This window comes from Saccostrea echinata, unplaced genomic scaffold, assembly GCF_033153115.1.
Source record: "Saccostrea echinata isolate AGI-Se365-2 ecotype Australia unplaced genomic scaffold, CSIRO_AGI_Sech_v1 ptg000029l, whole genome shotgun sequence".
Taxonomy (NCBI): domain Eukaryota; kingdom Metazoa; phylum Mollusca; class Bivalvia; order Ostreida; family Ostreidae; genus Saccostrea; species Saccostrea echinata.
The window spans coordinates 37,099,275-37,120,792 of NW_026889778.1; the positions used below are offsets into that span (position 1 = coordinate 37,099,275).

Sequence of the window (21,518 nt, forward strand, 5' to 3'; positions counted from 1 at the left end):
TTTTTTTTACCGAATATTTTAATGGAATGTTAAGGGAGAAGCTGAAGACGAATGCAAGAATTTATATTTCGAAATTTTATTGTTTTATCACACGAACATAAACTATAACATATAAAAACCAAGCACACCGAATAACCAGTTGTGACAACTGATCCAAACTCAGTTTTCAGAGGTCCATGTTTGCTCTGCTAACAATTTGTATTGTTTGATTGTACTTTGGGCATAATATCTTTACATTTCTCCTTAATATGTTAATGTCTTCACCGGAAAATGCATATGCATTTAAACCACTCCTGTCGTTTCCTTTAAGATATACTGAAAGGAAAAGGAAACGCAGGGTAACATAATCTGCGAAAAAAATTCATTACAAGGTCGAAATTTATATTTAAAAAATGGTCATAGGGTTATCTTGGATACGTCGCACTAAATTCCGTATTCAGAATAACTTAACTAGGTGAAATGTCTGACATGCATGTATAGAAAGTCGCCAAAGACACGTGCGTGCATATTGATGATGGCATGTTTGCAACAAATTTTGTAATACCACTTTATACATTGGAGGTACATGTATACACATTGTTTCCGGATATTTCCAGACAATTAAAATGTCTTGCAAGTTTGGTACGGCAGACAGAAGTTCCATGGGTTCTAGCTATAAATGTATTGCATATTAACTAAAAAAATAAGGCAAAACAGGTAAGCGTGCTGTTTGTTGTTTATCCATCGTCAGAGAGGAAATGGAAGGGTTTCCAACCTACCGTGACGAACAAGTTTGCGCATAACAATGGCACATCAGAATTGGGATATTCATTCTTCCACCAGTAGAATCACTGAAACCGCTAATAATACAGTAGGCAATCATAATTGTTACACTTACCTAAAGACGGAAAGAAACCGATTGCGCGATTTTGGTATGAGAGCTCGTTAAATTTAATCAAATGAGATGTGTTTAGATGTTAGACATCAATACTGGTAAATACGTTTGAAAAAATAACATTAAATCACTTCAACAGTTTACCCTATATTTCTTTTTGTTTTCAGTATATTTGAATGTTACGAAAGCCGGATTGGCTCATTTTAGACAAGACAAAAAGAAAATATTTAACTCGTTATAACGAGATAATTATCTCGTAATAACGAGTTAGTATCTCGTAATAATGAGTTAGTTATCTCGTTATAACGAGATATAAATTATCTCGTTATAACGAGTTAGTTATCTCGTTATAACGAGATCATAGTTATCTCGTTATAAAGAGTTAGTTTCTCGTTATAACGAGTTAGTTTCTCGTTATAACGAGTAAGTTATCTCGTTATAACGAGTTGGTTATCTCGTTATAACGAAATAGTTATCTCGTTATAACGAGATAGTTATCTCGTTATAACGAGTTATTTATCTCGTTATAACGAGATAATTATCTCGTTATAACGAGATAATTATCTCGTTATAACGAATTAGTTATCTCGTTATAACGAGTTAGTTATCTCGTTATAACGAGTTAGTTATCTCGTTATAACGAGTTAGTTATCTCGTTATAACGAGTTAATATCTCGTTATAACGAGTTAATATCTCGTTATAACGAGTTAGTTATCTCGATATAACGAGTTAGTTATCTCGTTATAACGAGTTATTTATCTCGTTATAACGAGATAATTATCTCGTTATAACGAGATAATTATCTCGTTATAACGAATTAGTTATCTCGTTATAACGAGTTAGTTATCTCGTTATAACGAGTTAGTTATCTCGTTATAACGAGTTAGTTATCTCGTTATAACGAGTTAATATCTCGTTATAACGAGTTAATATCTCGTTATAACGAGTTAGTTATCTCGTTATTACGAGATAATTATCTCGTTATAACGAGATAAAAATTAATCGAAAGAGTTGATATATCTAAGTTAAGAATAGACCATTATTTATAGGAAATATACAGAAGGCAGTCAATCAAATTTTTTTGAAGTGTGCGTGATAAAGATTTAATGAAACAACAACATACTAGTTTTTTGTGTTATGCCTTTGATTAGTAATGTTTATTGAAAAGACCGAAGACAAATATACGGAATCTTATGACCGCCTTATGTTGTTGTTTGTTTGTTTGTTTATTGTTTAACGTCCCTCTCGAGCATTTTTCACTCATGTGGAGACGCCACCACTTGCCGGTGGAGAGCTGCAAATTTTGATCTATACTCGGCACTTAGGGCCATTGAGCAGTGAGGGATCTTTTTCGTGCCAGTACCTACTGCGACACGGGACCTCGGTTTATACGGTCTCATCCGAAGGACCGGTCACCACGTCCCACAGTGGGATTCGAACCCGCGACGTAAAGATTAACTCCTCTCTCCGCGACTCTAGAGCGAACGCTCTAACCACTGCGCCATCGGGCGACTCATGTTGTTGTGTTATACCTTAAAATTGTAAATTAGAATTACTGTCATTTTCAAATGGAATGTATATAACGTCAAAATTTGGTCAACTTGTACAAGGAGATCAGAAAAAAATAATGATACACTCGGGCTGATTTAACTGCCCTGTTAAAGCTTTCTTTACTTTATTAAAATTATGATAATTTTTGCGTAATATTTGTCGCAATAAAAAAAATGAAAAAGAAATAATCCCATTATTTTATATATTCCGAATTAATAATGTCGATATGATACCATTTGTTAGGCTTTAATGTCCATATTTTGATAATTCCTTGGCTGTTTAAAACAAGGAATATCAGTTCAATTTTCTCGCCTTAAAGGGGCAAGATCAAAATTCAATGTCTGACAAAAACCTAAATTCACGTTGTTTTTATCATCAATCCCTCCTTCCCCTCAATAATAAATATGATGAATTTCAAGAACTAATACTGTACTTATCTGTTAATAATTTATATATTTCTTTTGTTTATTAAAAGAAAGAAATATTTTGATTTACCTATTTGTCATGAAATCTCATGTACAATATGTATATTTTATGCCTCCTATGAGAAATTAGCCTGATAGGGCAGCAAAGAATAACCCAACACAGATATACAGTTTTGTCGATTATGTCATTTATTTGAATGACATAAGGTAAAATGTAAAGTAAAATGTATAACAAATTATTAAGGGGGATCACCTAATAAACACTACAAGATGAAACATGTACATAGGTGATAGGTACAAGTGTGATCCCCCTGAGACTGACTAGAAAATTACATGCAGTGAAAATATCAGAGTACAATACATATGCATAAAAATTAACATAAATGAGTTAATCCTTGGAGGCGTTCGATTATGTCATTTATTTGAATGACATAAGGTAAAATGTAAAGTAAAATGTATAACAAATTATTAAGGGGGATCACCTAATAAACACTACAAGATGAAACATGTACATAGGTGATAGGTACAAGTGTGATCCCCCTGAGACTGACTAGAAAATTACATGCAGTGAAAATATCAGAGTACAATACATATGCATAAAAAATAACATAAATGAGTTAATCCTTGGAGGCGTCCAAACAATTGCGCCGATCACATGGAAGGCGTCCAAACAATTGCGCCGATCACATGGAACATGTGAAAAAGGTATTTGAAAACTACTACAGTTATGACTAGAATGCAAAATACAAGACCAAACCCATAATGCCTTATTGACAATATACATACCCATATAACAAGTTTTGGCAAAGGGTGGGTGGTGGGTTTTATTTTTCACTGCACTAAACAGGCTTTGCAGAAATGGCGCAACAAAATACAAAGAATTTGATTGGTTTAAAAATCCATAACTATCCGACGGTGTAAAATTTACCAGATTTCTCATAGCGGCATAAATTGAATTATCTGTGATAATATTGTTTTATGCCTCCTATGAGAAATTAGCCTGATAGGGCAGCAAAGAATAACCCAACACAGATATACAGTTTTGTCGATTATGTCATTTATTTGAATGACATAAGGTAAAATGTAAAGTAAAATGTATAACAAATTATTAAGGGGGATCACCTAATAAACACTACAAGATGAAACATGTACATAGGTGATAGGTACAAGTGTGATCCCCCTGAGACTGACTAGAAAATTACATGCAGTGAAAATATCAGAGTACAATACATATGCATAAAAATTAACATAAATGAGTTAATCCTTGGAGGCGTCCAAACAATTGCGCCACAAGCCCTCAAGCAGTGAGGGATAGACGCCAAACAAGGAAAAAAGAAAATCCAAAGAAAACAACTTTACCCAGACAGTAAATTACAGTAATTTTATACAGTAATTTTCCATCATGTATATAAACAGTACTAAAACATGAACTACACATATTTGGCTACATGTTTTGTGACTAAGTGTTCCTGATGAATAACAAATACTGAAGCAACAAGGGCATTAATTGTCAACTGTAAGCTATTCGAGTGTGGTTAGCCAGCAAGGGAAAGCAAAATACTACAAAAATGTTTAGTTATTCATAAATTTACAAGGTTATTACATTGGGAAAATAGATATGAGACATGCAGCCAACTGCTGACCATGTCTCTTGTGTTTTGAAGTAGGAATTTATATTCTAATATTGCAAAACAAATATATGGCAAAACTATGTGAGCAGACAAATACGGATGAGGATGTTCTGGTAGCCAACTGCTAGACCAGCACAGAAAGGAAGGGGGAAATGAGATAAGTAGCAAAAAGCTGGACTCGTATAAAGTATGCAGGTATAATGAGCAGCCAAATGCTGGACTCAGGAATGGAAGGGGTCTGCTAGCCATCCACAAAAAATGAGCAGCCAGATGCTGAACTCAGGTGTGGATTTAAATAGATTTTGGGAGGTTATATATCAAATGAAGATATGCGGATGTACCTGCGTACTGCATTCGAGCGCCATCTACCCAGCTTCTGAATATAGTTTTCAGAGAAACCCAGAGATGCTGCATGAGTTGCTGCACCAATTCGAAAACTGTGTCCTTTGTACAGTTTTGGATCAAGGCCAATGAATGAGACTAACTTGCATAGCTGCTGGCTTATAAAATGGTGTGTGACTGGTTCCCCACTCATGAATTGAAAAAGTGGCCCTGAAGTGTGAGCAAAGTGAGTAGTGTAATCATACAATGCCTTAACAGGGCAGAAGGTAATGGAACTGCTGTTTGAAAGGTGCAAAGTAACTGGTTTCTGCTCAGTGTTATTCTTGAAATGTTTCATAACAATGGTAACCCCTGATAAGATGCCATTTGAGACTCTGAAGCTAACATCAGAACGCTGTAATACATGATTAGAGTTAGCGGAACGAGTGGCGAGTTCACCTATTCTTAAGAAAGCTTGAAAGGCCAGAAGATAGAAGGCTTTAAGTAGTAACCTATTACCTAAGAGTGGTTCAACAATGTTAATAGCCTGAATAATTTTACGCAGGATGTCCGTTGTAATTGGAAGTCTTGTGTCCTGCTGTGGCACTAGTGCATGGCATCCTTTCAGGAGTTTTTTGGGTAGGAATTTTTCAGTGGGATCTGGTAAGCTGCAGATTTTGTGGAGGTAGCCTATTGCTGAGACATGTGAAGATACTGAGGATGGGGCATAATTCTCTGAGAAGAGATATCCAATAAAATTGCACAAATCTACCTCTGACACCGGTAATGAGGTGAATGAAGGTTTCCACTGGAGGAAGAGCTGCCAGCTTCTGTGGTATGCCACTCTTGAAGATGTTGAAAGTGCAGCCTGAAGAAGATGTTGGGAGGATGCACTCAGATCTCTAGTAAGTGAGACGGAATGAATGTTTGTATTGAAGACAGATTTGGGGCAATGCTGGCAGCCTCCTGAAATTGAAAACGAGACAGTTTGTCGGCTAAAGTATTAAGTTTGCCAGGGATATGTTTAGCTCTAAACAATATGTTATTTGTCAAGCAGCACAAAACAAGACGCCTGACTAGTTTCATGAGAGTGGCGTCTTTTGATGATGTTTTGTTTATAATGTCCACCACTGCTTGATTATCAGACATGAATAAGATTTTTTTGTTTCCTAACAATGGGGCCCATACCTCTATTGCAAGTACAATAGGGAATATTTCTTTAATAGCTATTTGGTAGTCTTCTAGATCCTTTGGCCATTTTTGAGCAAACCACTTGTTTCCCAACACCCCAGCAAAACCAATAGACCCTGCTGCATCAGTAAAAAGTGTCATGTCTTCTGAAGTGACCCAATATTGTGAAAGAAAGATGGATTTTCCATTAAATTTATCTATAAAAATTTTCCACATATTGATATCAGCTTGAGCTTCACTGTTAAGGTTGATGGGGTGAAAGGGATTTGAAATTTTACAGGTAAGATTAATTAAGCGGCGTAGAAAGGCTCGGCCTGGTACCACAACTGAGCAAGCAAAATTAAGGAGGCCTATAAGAGACTGAATTTCTCTTAAGGAGGTCTTAGATTTGCCCTGAAATTCATGCAGTTTGTTTCTAATCTTTTCTACTTTGACTTGTGGTAAACGGCATTCCATGGAAACTGTATCAACCTCTATACCATAGATTGTAAGACAAGTTGTAGGAGGAACTGTTTTGTCCAGTTTGATTGGAACATTCAACCTTGCACAGAGAAACAGGAAATTGGTTAAGTCATCTCGACAATTTAACTTATCAGGTGGGCCCACAAAGAGAAAGTCATCTAAAATGTGAGACATACCCAGAGCACCAAATTTTGCATACATTATCCACTCTAAAGCAGTGCTGAAGGACTCAAAAATTTGGCAGGAACTACTGGCCCCCATAGGGAGACAACGGTCATAGTAAAATTTGCCATTCCAAGAAAAACCCAGGAGATGGTAGTCTGCAGGGTGAATGGGCACAATTCTAAATGCATCCTGAATGTCTGACTTGGCCATCAAACTTCTTGTGCCAAACTTTTGAACAAGTTCAACAACTTTATCAATAGAATCGTAGCTTACGTTTGAGTTTTCTTGAGGAATGAACATATTAACTGAATTTGTTTTTGGATAAGATAAATCATGGATAATGCGAAATTTTCCAGGTTCAGATTTTGGGACAACCCCCAGTGGGGAGGATTTAAATACTGGAAAAGGTGGCAATTCAAACGGACCAGCTAGCCTACTTTTTTGTAAGCCTTCTTGAATGAAGGAGTCTATGATTTCTGGGTGCTGGGCACAGCTCTTGTGATTTTTAGAGATATTACTAGAAGGGAAACCTTGACAACCTAAGTGAAAACCCTCTGAAAAACCCTGTACTAATTTTGAGCGGGCTAGTGTGTCATAGCCTGAGAGAAAGGAATTAAGGTTTTTTAGGTTTACTGGTGTCGGCAGATGTGGTGCTAGATTTGAATTGCTTGGTGTAGGCAAGTTCCTTGCAATTGAACTTTGCGTGTGATCCTTTGCATAGTTGGCAGATGTGTGGGTATTGGCAAGGGAAGGATTTACACTTGTCCCCCCTGTTGAAAGCAAAGCAGACTTTCCCCCCTTTGTTGAACTGTCTGGATTTGCGAAAAGTATCATTTGTATATTGACCTTTTGATTTTGAAAGCGCTTTGATGCGCAGTTCTTCCACTGGTTTTTGCCAAGGAAGATTTGTTGATTGCCTTAAACGACGGAAATTTTCATCATAAATACGCCAAGCCCCATCGGTTGACATAGTGTAAATCTCTCGAACTAAACTGCAGTATTTTAAGAGATTGGGGGCTTCTGAGGGATGTTTTTGTAGAAAGATGCAGGTGAATATGAGGAAGGCATCAGTCCACTGATAAATAGTTAAGGGGGATTTTGGTTTGTTGCCATGTTGGAAGTTGATGGAACCCGCCCCAATGGTAACTGATACAGGGTCGTCAAATTGGTTAGGTAATAGGGACTTGAGGTCAATGAATTCATTGTCCCATATTTTTTGTTTTGTTTTTTGACTTATCCCCGCCCCTAAAGGGATGCCGTCTGCAATGTTGATGGTGGGTAGATTTTTTTCCCTTACTGACTCACCTGTTTTACTACTAAAAACATTGTCAATTAAAGACAATAGATCCGCAGCCTGTGACGCTGAGGATGTAGCCGGTGGGGGTTGATCCGAAGTGGCTGGAGCCAAAGTGGACGGAGCTGAAGTGGACAGAGCCAAAGTAGACGGAGCTGAAGGGGATGGAGCTGAGGTGTCTGATGGATCTCGAATGAGTGCAGTCTGTTGAGATGCAGCGTTTTGTTGTTTGAGTGTCTCCGCTGCCAATTTTACATAGTCAACCTGAACGGCATTGGTGTTCATAGCTGCAGGTGAGGTGGTTTCAGTTTGTTGTTCATTTACCACAGTGCAGGGTGTGCTTTTTGTTGCACTCCTCTTACGTTTGGAAGGCTGTGCTGTTTTTGGCTGAGATAGGCCTCTTTTTTGTCTTGGCATTGTCCCTGTGTTAAATTAGAAAGAATTTAGAACCCATAATCACACAAAGAACTACATGAACTTGTAGCTAATGTGTAAAATATATAAATTTTTGGATTTCGTCTGACAGCCCATGTAATAAATAATGTTTAAATCCCACCAAGCATAAACCATTTGGTTTACAATCTTAAATAATTCATAAGGCCTGACTAATAGGCAGATTAGCATGTTAGTTAACAATCAAAAATTTTCAAGGGCTGCAGATATGGACAACAGAACTGTAGACGATATAATGAACCACCCTAACGAGAAGGTGTACTTAACACCTACTTTATGTTTACTGTTCTATTGACCAGACAGGTGGTGATGTTCCATTAAACATCTACATTTGTATACAAAGGACTCGAAGTAATGTCATTTATACAACCCCTCCCCCTTAAAAAAGGCAAGACTGTTGTACTGAACAGCTTCATGCAGATGTCATACTGGGCATCTCTATACATATACACAGAACAACTAGTGATGCCATAAAGGCACCAATGAACCACACTGTTATACTAAACAGTTATATAATGCTATGCTGAGCATTTATAGGATGATGCTATACTGAGCATATAAGGGTAATGCTATAATGCTATACTAAGCATTTATAGGGTGATGCTATACTGAACATCAAGTGAGTGAAAACTGTTATACTGAACAGTTATACATCAATGCTTTACTGAACAATATTGAAGGACAAATCATGATAAGCAGAACACATGGTGTGGTAACAGGTACATATATGTAAAACAAATATATATTACCAAAATTGGCCCTGTTGCACCAATTAGCCTGTATTTATAAAAAGTTTGCAGCAAATACAAAAGGACATATGATTACAGAATAATTAAGCTGCTCCAAATATGCAAATATGTTTACATACAAACAATTAATGTTTTTCGTTGTTGTAACCAAAACCTAATACTGGCCTTAATTGACAGGAATGCACAATTACTGCATTCCTGACACTTCTCCAATACTTATGCATGGGCGAAGGGGGGTCCCCGTGCTTCAAATGCTTCAGAGGGGGGTTGTCGAGGTGTACACCGTCCCTTGCCAAGTGTGACAAGTTTTGCCAAAACCCTCTGTGCCTCCAGAAAAATATTCTTTCATGTGCCTGTGTCTTTTGTGTGAGGAGGCTGTTAATTTCAACAACAGAATCGTTGTACCCTGCAACGCTCACAGATGGGTCTCTTCTTAGAAGCTGGCCAATAATAACTCTTTTTGAGTCCAATCCCTGAATTAGGTACTCAGAAAAGGAGAGAATGTTTATAACGATCTTCTCATTCGATAAATAACCAATGTCATTCCCACCTATTTGTATGAAATGAATGTCGGGATGCCCGGTTATTCCTTTTAACATACACTGAAGTCCACCTGTACGCAGTCCCCCTTTAGCACACACAGTTATTTCATAATTTTCTGCATCTAAATTAAGATCTTTAAAATCCGGATTAGAGTCCATAAACTCTGAAAGTCTACGAATGAAGGAATGACCAAGGAGACATATCTGTATTTTCACAGAATTGGGATCCACCCCTGCCATGTTATAAGTATACGGCCACGCGGTTTACCCAGCACGTGGATGTAAAACACTGCTACAAGCTTACTTGCCTTGAATATCGCTACTTTTGTGAAGTAGGCTGGTGAATGGAACTGCTAGAACACAAAAACGATGTTATTTCAAGGGGTCTAGCTAGTTCACAACGATAATGTATTTTTATTTTTCACTGCACTAAACAGGCTTTGCAGAAATGGCGCAACAAAATACAAAGAATTTGATTGGTTTAAAAATCCATAACTATCCGACGGTGTAAAATTTACCAGATTTCTCATAGCGGCATAAATTGAATTATCTGTGATAATATTGTTTTGCGTTATTATCAATGTGGTAAAATAAAAAAAAAAAAACTTTTGGGGCTCTTTATTCTACGGAAACCACAATAAAAAGTTGAAGGTTAGCAGGCTGAAATGTAGTGCATGTAGGAAATTCACATGACTCATTTTGACAATAGTAAAAATAGTTGACATGTTTGTGATCCTTTTTGGGTATAGAATGAAAGTTTAATATCTAAAGTTTACAATATGATACGCATTAATTAAGGTGTATTTCAAGCATAAATTATGCATAGAAATATGTATTGTATCGTGAGACAGGATTTTTGATATTTTCACTCGTGCTTCGCACTCATGAAAATATATATAAAAAAATTCCTGTCCCACTCGTGAAATAAATTATATATCAACTACAAAACATTAAATATCCTCTATTCATCCCCCCCTTCCCCCAAAAAATCATCAATATCTTTTTTAAATAAAATTTATATGCTTGCAAAGTATACAATCATAATAAATATTGTGATGAGGAAAATAATTAACGACATTGCTTCAACGTTGTATTAATAATATACATGTAGTATATTAGGCCTATTCGTTGATCAATCGTAAGTAAAAAGATTATAAAAGTGAACTGGCTTTGTAAACTCTGTGAACTTTTTTTTTGTTTTGTAAACCCTGGTTTGATGTTTTGTCACCATGTGGTAAACATAGGATCCGCCAAATACACGCGAATCTCAAATAGGTCTACGTGAATCTCCACAGCTTGGAAACCCCCCCCCCCCATCCCCGGCAAAAAATATAAACTGTGAATCATGACAGAATATTAGATAAAATGTCAATATCAGCAGATCAGATCTAATGTCTCATTACTTAGAAGGATGTAATATCATTTTTGCTTCATCATTCCTCATCATCGTGGACAATCTGCATAAGCTAAGTCACTAAGATCAATGGGAGGGGGGGGGGTAAAACAATAAAATATTTGACAAGCAAAAAGAAAAACAAAGAGATTTGATATTCCAACTACGAGTATTCGCCATTATTTTCGGGAGATATTTACTTAGGTAAAAAAAAAATCTGGAGGAAGGGGCACAAAGATATTCTTGACCGCCTCCGTTTCAAAAGTGTTGGTGGGGATATTAGCCCTCCTAGTACTACGCCTTTGATCTAACTGTTGATGTCTCACCATCCCCCTTCTTCAAAATATTTCTGAATCTCAAATATAACATATGTATCACACTGTAATCGCATATATATATATATATATATATATATATATATATTATTTGTTGCATAAACGCCTGCGATATGTTGCACTCTCTGATATTTAATTTTAGTGGTATAGCAATTGATATATGAAAGTGTATAAGTCGTCCAAAACATGTAGAAATAGTGTCATTCATCAGAAATAGTTGTCATAAATAAATTGCCGAAGTTTGAAGCAAGTATATTTGGCAATATTATTTTAAGAAAAATATCGCGTCCTTATGCAATAATTTGAGGAGGCGTTCACGAATTTATGTGTAAATGTGTTCGTCTTAGAGTTGCTATACTTTTCAAAATATGATTATTGACAGCAAGATAGTTCAAAATTTAATCATAAGTAAACCCCAGAGCAAATTGAATGTTCAACCATTTATCAATTGTTCAAGTTAAATTTGACTGATAATTACTAGCTAAAATTCAATGGCATTAAAAACTACAGGCATTTTTATTCCTATATTGCTATTAAATCTTGAAATAAAGAGAAAACTATCTCGTTATAACGAGATTACTAACTCGTTATAACAAGATAACTAACTCGTTATAACGAGATAACTAACTCGTTATAACAAGATAATTATCTCGTTATAACGAGATACTAATTCGTTATAACGAGATAACTAACTCGTTATAACGAGATACTAATTCGTTATAACGAGATAACTAACTCGTTATAACGAGATAATTATCTCGTTATAACGAGATACTAACTCGTTATAACGAGATAACTATCTCGTTATAACGAGTTAATTTTTTTTTCATCTTGTCAAAAATGAGCCTATCCGGCTTTCGTAGAATGTATGTAAATACAAAATAATAAAATAATTTCAACCGCATGCTAGATTAGTCATTTATTTGCATATATGTCATATAATTGATAAGTTTTTGCCAATTCATTAACATACTAAAGCAAAAAGAAAGATTCTTAAAGATAATAATGTGTTTCATTTCAATAAAACATTTCTTCCCATAGAGACAATGAAAGAAATAATTAGAAGCAGGAACCATATAGCATTTAATAACAATCTCAAAACAAGGAAATTGTTTGTATACAGACTTGTAGACAAAAGAATTAAAACATTTCTACAAATAATCCTTGAATACAACTTTACATATGATTTGAATGTAGCAGGAAGTCTATTGTTGAAGCATATGAAGGCTGTTTTTAAAAGCCTCAAGATTACATCATTTTTATATAGGATAAAATTACGCCTTCACGCTTTAAATTTAATAAATGGTTTATTTTTTGTATAAGAAATTGCAATCCTTGGAATAATCAAGGTAAAAAAAATCCTGTAGAATTTCGGGTATTTCCCGATGTAAAATCCAAGGATTTGCATATGTATTGCACATTTGCATCTTATCTGGGTAGTGTAGTACTGAGCGCATGCGTTAGAAGTGCATTACAATTAAATATATTAAAATTGGATTTTTTGACCTGAGCTTAAATCATTGAGGAACATTTGGACTAGTTCGGTACGTATTCAATGAATTTCACATGTCTAAGCATTTGATTTGTAGAATTACTAGGATGGTATGCTTTTATATTACGCAGATTTTATCACTTATATTTTCATTTTGAAATAGGCATTATAATTCAATTTTAAGCCGGAATTTTTTTCTTTCAAAGCTATAATTATTACCAGCTGATCAATAGAAAAGCAGATCAAAATGGGGAGGATGTTGCAATATCTTCTCTATGATTTTATTTTGTGTATAACATTGGGCTCTTATGTAGATACCTAACATTAACGTGAAATTACGTTTTGTTTTTTTGTTTTTTTTTTTTTTGGGGGGGGGGTGTTCAAGATATGAAACAACTATAAATTCAAAGTACAGTTTAAAACCTTGTTTTCAGATCATATGAAGATGAAAGGGAAAGGCTTAACAGTTGCAGCTTCAGCTTTGGTGTTTCTTACATTTGGGTTTTGGCTAGCTGCTATGGTTACACCTGGCTGGTTTGTTTTATCAGAACAGTTTAACAGTTCCATGGTTAAAGACGTACGACACTGTATAGATTCTTTAATTACATTTAAGATTAAAGAAAGAATATATGCAAGTGTATAAAAAACAAATGCTTATGATATTGTGCTAAATGTGTTCTATTCTCTCTCTCTCTCTCTCTCTCTCTTCCATGGATTAAAATAAACGAATACATCCAGGATTTTTTTTTTCATGGAATTGGGCACATTTCAAGTTTCGCTGCTCAATACTGTTAACATCCTCTGTAACATATTTGCATCACATATAAAGGTTTATATTGCACTTATATACAGTGGAAGAGAGTTACAGGGACGGTGCATAGGCTTAAAACCTTTGTTTTAAGATCAATAGATCTCTTTTTCTTTGTGAAGCACTGCTTTATTTTTTTCCACCCTTTTACAGAGTTCAATGTCTGGGAAGAGGACAGACTCCTTAGTTTCTGCTAAAACAGTAAGTTAAATTAGAAAACAATTACATAATTTCTATTTTCAAAGCATTATAATTGTCGGAGTGGTCGAGGGGGGATCAAAAAATTCGCGAACTATCTCTATATTTACAAAACCACAATTCAGATCAGAATGAAATTTGCATACATATAGTCATACACATGTTGTATAAAAAGCAGATGTTTTGCAATGTTTGGCTCCATGTTTGTGACGTCACAATGTGAAAATGACGTCAATATGTAGGCGACTTGTTACAAAAAATGATTTATTCAATCGTACTCGAGCAACGAACGGCTGTAAACTTTAACGTGTAGCTTGGAAATTCCTTTGCAGTAGCATATAATAATTTGTACAAGATTTATGAAGACAAAAGACTTGCTAGAAGTTCTATCATTAATTGGATTGATTGTTGTAGTGAAAGGTGGGAGATGGTTAAAAATAATGTTTGTTCTGTTGCCCAATGAAAGCAAACTGGGGAAGAGATGTGTCCTAAGTTGAGCAATTTGTTATAAAAGATTGCCAAGTTACAATTAGAAAAGTAGTTGAATATCTTAACAATAATATAATTATTAAATCCCTAAGATTTCGTTTAATTTAAACTTTAAACATATCAGATATGATAAAGGCGCCCATACTTTATCCACAATGGATAAACGACGCTTCCAAGACAGAGGACTCGGGTTGTGATGGTCACAATGCTCATTCTGGGAAAGGATATCCTTATCCACCCATCCTATTACCGAGATTTGGCAATTTCTGACAAATGGACTGTTCTTGTTATAAAAAAAATAACTTGCATGGTAAGATATAATAGACTCGGAAAAATGTTTTAGCTTCTGTGAACAGAACTCTACGGAGCATGTCACGTGACCGCCTATATCAAGTGATTCGCGCATAGGCAGAACGGTGGCAGGTATGCATTTAAACCGGAGAGGACAACGTTAAAAAATAATGAACACTGAAACCTAATTTTATTATTTTTATGGAAGTAATTCAATTAGTTCGGGAACTTTTTGATCACCCCTCGTATTAATATTTTGCTCTCTTCAATATGAATCATCTAAAACATCTTTTTGCAGACTCCCTATTAAGATCTTTTTCCAATATAGTGAAATGTCTACTGATTTAATTATGTAATATTTTAAGACTAGCAATATTACTTCTATGAAAACTCCTCCCCCACCCCACCCACTCTTGTCTGTTGCAGGAGATATTTAAGCAGGAACTATTTTTTTTTTTTTTTTTTTTTTTTTTTTTTTTTTTTTTTTTTTTTTTACAAAACTAAGGATAGGAATGTTAATCTTGAATAACGACTGGTTGAAAGTTTACTTCGTTATTTATTTAATTGATATCAACTATCAGCAATCATAAAGGAGGGAATAATGTTTTCATTTTTCACTAATCTGTAGTATTTACTTCACCAGATTTTTTTCACTAATCTGTAATATTTACTTTACCCATTCATGACAAGAGAATATGGCGGATGTGGCCGATCAACTGAGGATGTTAGCTCTTCCATGCACCTGATCCCACCTCTGTTTCAAGAGATCCGTGTTACCTTTCTCAGAATTTATATTGTTTAATGGACTTTTCAGCATGATCACTGTTCGATATCTTTACATTTCGTAAAAAATGACATTGTTTTCACGTAAATGTACAAGTTATTTGAAGCTGAAAAATCTTATGATAGATTAAACTCTATCCGTTTGAGTTCAAGACCCAATTTGGTTTTATAATTTAGAGCAGCACTTTGTTTCTAATTTATAACACTCTCTGTGTGACTGATGTGTTTTACTTTATAACACTCCTGCAATATTTTGGCCATTGAAGATGAAACCCTTCCTTTTTTGTTTTGCAAACAAAATGAATACATTTATTTCTAGTTTTAGAATTGCAAAAAAGATTCTTTTTTTACTTTCTAGAAACAGGGATTTGTCTTTAAGGACATATGCAACGTAGTTTGAACTTTATTGTCTTTTTCCCTGGAGTTGAAGAGTTCCAATACTTAAAGGAACAGTGTGCTACACTTTTATGTCTATATATTCTGTTGCTCACTTCTTCTTAAACAAGTTTGGATAAAGAAAACATCTAGAATATATGTTTGGTAAATTTTGTATATATTTTTGTTGAATTATACAAGAATTTTCATCAATTCTTTTTAAAACCCCTGGTAATGCATGCTGATTTTTTGTCTATGAACATCTGATGGCACTATAATTTTAAATTAAGAATATCTTGAAAAATTATCAGTAGGTAAGGTACGTTGCGTATATCCTTAAGTGAATAAAAATGGTGAAGATAACAAACTGTGATTGATCTCAGAAAATCCATAATTAATACAAGTGAAGAGGTTATGAAATATAGACCCCTGGAAATTCCAGAGGTGGGATCAGGTGCCTCAGAGGAGTGAGCATACCCTGTTGACCGGTCAGACCTGCCGTGCGTCCTATGTATAGATCAGGCAAACGGAACATTCCGTAGTCAAATTTAGTATAAAAACAAAGTTCTAGCAATTGGTATGAAATACGTCAGCCAAAATTCGATCCACTAATAGGTTATATTTGCTAACAAGGTCATTAAAAGGACAATAGAATTTAAGAAATGCTGATTTTACACGAGGTTGATAAAATCCCTGTAACATTAACTTCTCTGTCAGTACCCTGACCCTGTTTAAAAATTGATTGAGGCATGCTCTTGAGTATCGAATAAGGTGAAGGATGTTCACACTATACATGTATGCAGGTGATAGTGAGATATTACTTCATAAATAAGGAAATTTATAGTACTGTAGCCCTTTTCACAAAAAAATTTAAGTTTTTGCGTAAGATTTTAACTTAAGAATCTCTTACGACAAATCTTAAGTGCGTTTCACGAACACATTCGTAGCAGATTGAACTTAAGAGTTTACTTACGACAGATTTCATCCCTAGCAACGACTTCAATATGCTTTATAATCCTTAAATAAGTGGGTGAAAATAAAAATAAAACTTAGTTTTCAGCATTTGTCAGTAAAACAAACATTATTGACAACAAATACCGAATGCAATCGTTTGTGAAGCAAGGAAGTATAAAATTTGACGTCACAATCACAAGTCTGACGTAAAAGTAGGTAATACGAAAATCAAAAGTGAAACTTCCATCGTAAATATTTTGTAGTGTATTTCATTTAATTTTTCGACAATGATTGTGAAAAAAAATATAAAATGTTATTGAAAGTTGCTTTAAAAAGTTCAATTTAACGTGTATCTTAGTTTTTGCGGTTATATTTTTATAATAAAATCGGTTTTAAAATACTTAAGAGAGGATTGGGGCTCTCGTAAAGTTAAATCAGATTTTGCACTTATGAATTTCTTAAGACTTTTTGTGAAAACGATTTTTATCATAAGTTTTCACTTAAGATAAAAAGATGTAAGATTTTTGTGAAAATGTCCACTGGCTTTTTGACAAGGAATTTTCATTTAGACATGTACATGTCGTACATGCTTATTCGTTAAGAAATATGAAGATAACGAACAGTTATCAATCTCAAAAGTCCTTAAAAGAATGCAAATTTGGAGCAGAGCAAACACGGACCTCTCAAAAAATCAGAGGTGGGATTAGGTGCTATGGAGGAGTGAACATCCCCTGCCAACCGGTCACACCTGTCGTATGCTCATTGTCATGATCGAGCAAACGAAAAAAATCCGTAGAAAATCCGGTGCTAAGTAATGGCCTAAAAATAAGTATGAAAGTACTTTGTTTACATGTCCTTATCTCAAAAATTGATAATCAGCGAAGGAAATATCAATCGATTACAAATAAAATTAAAAATCAGATTTTATTTATTAATTCCCTAGAATCGCGCATGCATTAAACTGAGCATCTTTTACTGCACATTGTGCTTGGATGGGTATTGTGTGAGCATTAACTATAACCAGCTCCCTGAGAGTGCAGCCACTAATCTACGTAAGTTATTCATTTTAGTGGGTTAATAATTGCCGCTGTATTGCTTGTGAATTTATTCTAACAGAAGACTGCAAATGGGTACAATGTAATTTAAACTGAGGGTAAAACATCTTCTTGTTTATGTTTAAGTTATACGCGGGTATGTTAAGGCTACAACCAGAGATATCCTACTTGCCTTTACAATATGACGTCATAGTAAGCTGTATGACGTGAACTTTAGAAATAATGATTTCTTAATATCTATATTTAAAGTTTAATTTCAGGTCAAAGAAATGAATGGAATCATTCAATACATAATATAAACTAAATCTTGTCATTTTTGGGTGATATAAATACCTAAGTATTTAGCACGGGGGTTAAATACCAAACCCATGACGTCATAACTATTGATCAAATATTTGCCGAGTGAAGTTAAACGTGACGAGAATTTGTGTAAACAAATAGATGAAATGGGAGTTTTAAAGTATGTACCGTGAATGTTATGTGTGATTCATAAGGAATAAAAGATTAAGAATCAGGTACGCTGATATATTCTTATCATGTTTTCTTATAATGAACACAGACAGTGCTTTGAATTCCCGATCAGCCTTTCCTCTGTCGTTCTATAACAACAAAGATGCCAAAGTTCAACACTACGCCGCATACTTTGAAACAAACTTTTTGTTTGTATCGAAAGCATGTATTCTATAGTACTTGGAAAATGCTGCTAGAATCGTGTGGTTAACATGAATTCATAACAATTCCTTGATCGTATGTATAAAATGTAAAAATTTTGGTAAGGTTTCATGTGAAACTTTGGAATATTTTTTTCTGTGTCGGGAGAGTAGGATTCTAGCAGCACTTTTCATGGCCCAATGATGTTTTTACATAATTATTTTCACTAAAAGAAATGAATTAGCTCCGGGGTAGTGTTGAACTTTTCACTTTTTCATTTAAGGCATTTTTTCTATTTATAGACGTCACGTGATGACGTCGTAGTGTAGTCCTTCTTTTAGCCTAAGACTCAATGACGTCTATACAAGGGATAATAATAGTAAATGTTTTATCTATGACTTTTCTGATTTATCAATGTTGCATTTTACGAAAAAAGTCTAAATTCGCCGAAATATGATCTGGGTACTGCCTTAACATACCTGCGTAGCAGAGGAAGATCTAAATCTTTATATTGTCTAAATACTTTTGAGACACAGAAGACATATACGTGTGCCGCAAATGCAAATACATAACTACATTAACATAAATCATATACGTTGGTCAAAACAGTGTAAATTGTTCATTACCTTATGATATACTGGTGCATATAATAGACATATCTGCATAGTATCGACAACTTAACTAATTAATTATCATAGCATTTTTATGATCAATTATTCAAGAATTTGAATAATATTCGAAATTAACATTGTTTCGAAAACATTTTTAAATTTTCTTGTTTTTTTTAATAGCTGGATGGAAGGAAATTCAAATTGAGAGTGTATCTGCAGTTTTACTATGTGTGATAGCCTTCTTCCTCATTCTTCTGAACTTTGGGTCTCCAATACGTGTTAAAACAGGATGTGTGGCTTTGGTCACAGCCAGTAAGTCAAAGAGTCTTACTTTATCCTAAGATTTCCTTTATTATCGAAAGTAAAACTTTTGCTAAATATAATACCTGACCAGTTATTGTAGGTACATGTATCAGCCTTTTATCACTTTAGAATTATTTTCAAATCAATTCATTTACATGAGGATGTTAAAGACAACACAAAGAAAAATATACAACGTATACAAGTTGGATAAAAATAGTCATAATCGTGTTAAAACAGGTTTTCATTTAAGTCAACATAGAATCAAGTTTGTATAGTTTATCAAACTGTGACAGATTATCAATTTTATTTAATGGATAAATTACTGTATTTCACTGCTGAAAATGTAATAAATCGTGTTAAAAGCTTGTTATATCATTGCAAGTCATCACAGATTACTTTTCGTTTCAAATCATGCTGAATTCCTGTGTGGAATGTCATTGGAGATGTAGCTCTCTTTATGACCGTCTTCGTCATCACTTTCTTTTCAAATTACAGGCTTGATTGAACTTTTTCTTGTTGGCCGAATGGGGATAGCCAACTCGAAATTGAAAAATGAAGTTCATTCTGTTCGCACAGAACTGGAGTCGAAGGATATTAATATGGAAGTCCAGTTTCCTTTCTCTGTTATCGTTGCTCTGTTTGGCCTCCTTCCTAGTATGTTTGCCATCTGTTTCGGTGTGGCTCTGCACTCAAAATTAAACCAAACGCAAAGAGAATCAGGAGGTCGGATGTTGAATTTGGTTCCTTCTCAACCAAACAACTACAGGATCCTTAAAGAGAGTTACTAAATATACATATATTTTGTTTAGTATACTATGCTACACCACTCACAAGAATGAAAATAGTCGAAAGAATTGTAATGCTTTACATAATATGCAATAGATATAAATAGCTATAAAAAGTAGGTGTTCCCTTTCATTTTCTAATATTGAAATGATATGTTTCATTCCTGATTTTGTTTCTGTAACCTATTATTGTACATGTTACGTTTAGAAATTTATCAAATTATTAATTAAGATTTTTGATTCTTCATAATGGCATCAAATTTGAAGACTATTTTGACTTTGCATTGATAAAATATTAATATGTTTGTTTTTTCTGCAAAAAGTATAATGTTTTGCTTTAATTCAATATAAGAATTAATAAACTAACCTCAGTGTAAACATACTTGATTGCTTATGTAACATTTGAGAGTAGTATTTAAATTTCCTCTTTTCCATTTGTAAGACATTGAACGATTTTCATTTAAGAAATAAATAGGGATTGAAAAAGAATTGGATATTCACAACGTATTGCATTCCCTTTTATTGATTTTGTGCGATAACAGAAGGCTTTTTTTGCTAGGCAACTTGAACAGTTCTCGGGGAATTTTTTCGTCTGATTAAAGTGAAATTCAAATGACATTTATTTGATTCTATTCTAAAATTTAAATTTTTATTCAGTACATTAAATTCCTGGCATTTCTTGTATTTTATAAATAGTATATAACCTTACAAAGTCTCTCTCTCTCTCTCTCTCTCTCTCTCTCTCTCTCTCTCTCTCTCTCTGAGACCGGATGCAAAAATAATTTACTCAAACGACACCTTGACAAGAAAAACTAACACCTTTAAAACGATAAGTTAAAACATGAATTTGAATTGCACTTTTTGAAAGGCTTTATCTCAAGAGAGGATCATGCTATTTCTACATTACAAAGAAAAGGAAATATATGCATTTAAATAAACAGGAAGAATTCCTTCAAAGAAAAATAATTTGATCTAGGGTTTTTTGTGGTGGTCGTAACCTTTATCTGCAATAAGTATCTTATTTGAAATAAAGAAAACCAATTTATTCGAAAAAAAAAAGACATGAGCTAGGCATATCCATTTCTAACTAGACAAATAGTTTACGTTCTTGATCAATCTCAAAAGGATGATTTCAAAAATGACTGCGTTTTGAAAATGAGGGTCACGACTTCTTATTATTTATTTATTTGAAATCTTTAGTTTGACATGTTTGCTTAATTTGTAAGTGCAACAAACCAGTCAATAAATGGGTTACAAACGTCTAATTCAATTGGGGATCACCTCTTAGTCTTTCCTAAAGAAGCACGTGCTTCCTGGTTATATGAAAAGAGACATA

At 34.3% G+C, this 21,518-nt stretch overlaps 3 protein-coding genes across 3 annotated transcripts in view; 1 reads left to right on the forward strand and 2 right to left on the reverse strand.

Moving 5' to 3' along the window:
- LOC133195887 (protein lifeguard 4-like) overlaps window positions 1–21,518 on the forward strand; it is a 396,544-nt gene that overhangs the window by 175,014 nt on the left and 200,012 nt on the right. The window lies entirely within an intron of this gene.
- On the reverse strand, window positions 3,887–8,332 carry LOC133195262 (integrase/recombinase xerD homolog). Its single transcript, XM_061331116.1, has 2 exons — window positions 7,927–8,332; window positions 3,887–5,769 (listed from the first exon to the last, which is right to left on the reverse strand). Exons 1-2 carry the CDS (start codon window positions 8,330–8,332, stop codon window positions 4,793–4,795), a joined length of 1,383 nt encoding a protein of 460 aa, XP_061187100.1. The 3' UTR covers window positions 3,887–4,792.
- Window positions 9,243–9,899, reverse strand: LOC133195263 (uncharacterized). The gene has a single exon (XM_061331117.1). It carries the CDS (start codon window positions 9,897–9,899, stop codon window positions 9,243–9,245), a length of 657 nt encoding a protein of 218 aa, XP_061187101.1.

What these genes read in the sequence shown, in the direction of transcription:
- LOC133195262 (XM_061331116.1), bottom strand. Translation starts at nt 8,332, where the DNA reads ATGCCAAGACAAAAAAGAGGCCTATCTCAGCCAAAAACAGCACAGCCT. An exon ending in TGTTTTTAGTAGTAAAACAG is followed by an intron (nt 5,770 to 7,926) that starts GTGAGTCAGTAA and finishes TTTCAATTTCAG; the next exon opens with GAGGCTGCCAGCATTGCCCC.
- LOC133195263 (XM_061331117.1), bottom strand. Translation starts at nt 9,899, where the DNA reads ATGGCAGGGGTGGATCCCAATTCTGTGAAAATACAGATATGTCTCCTT.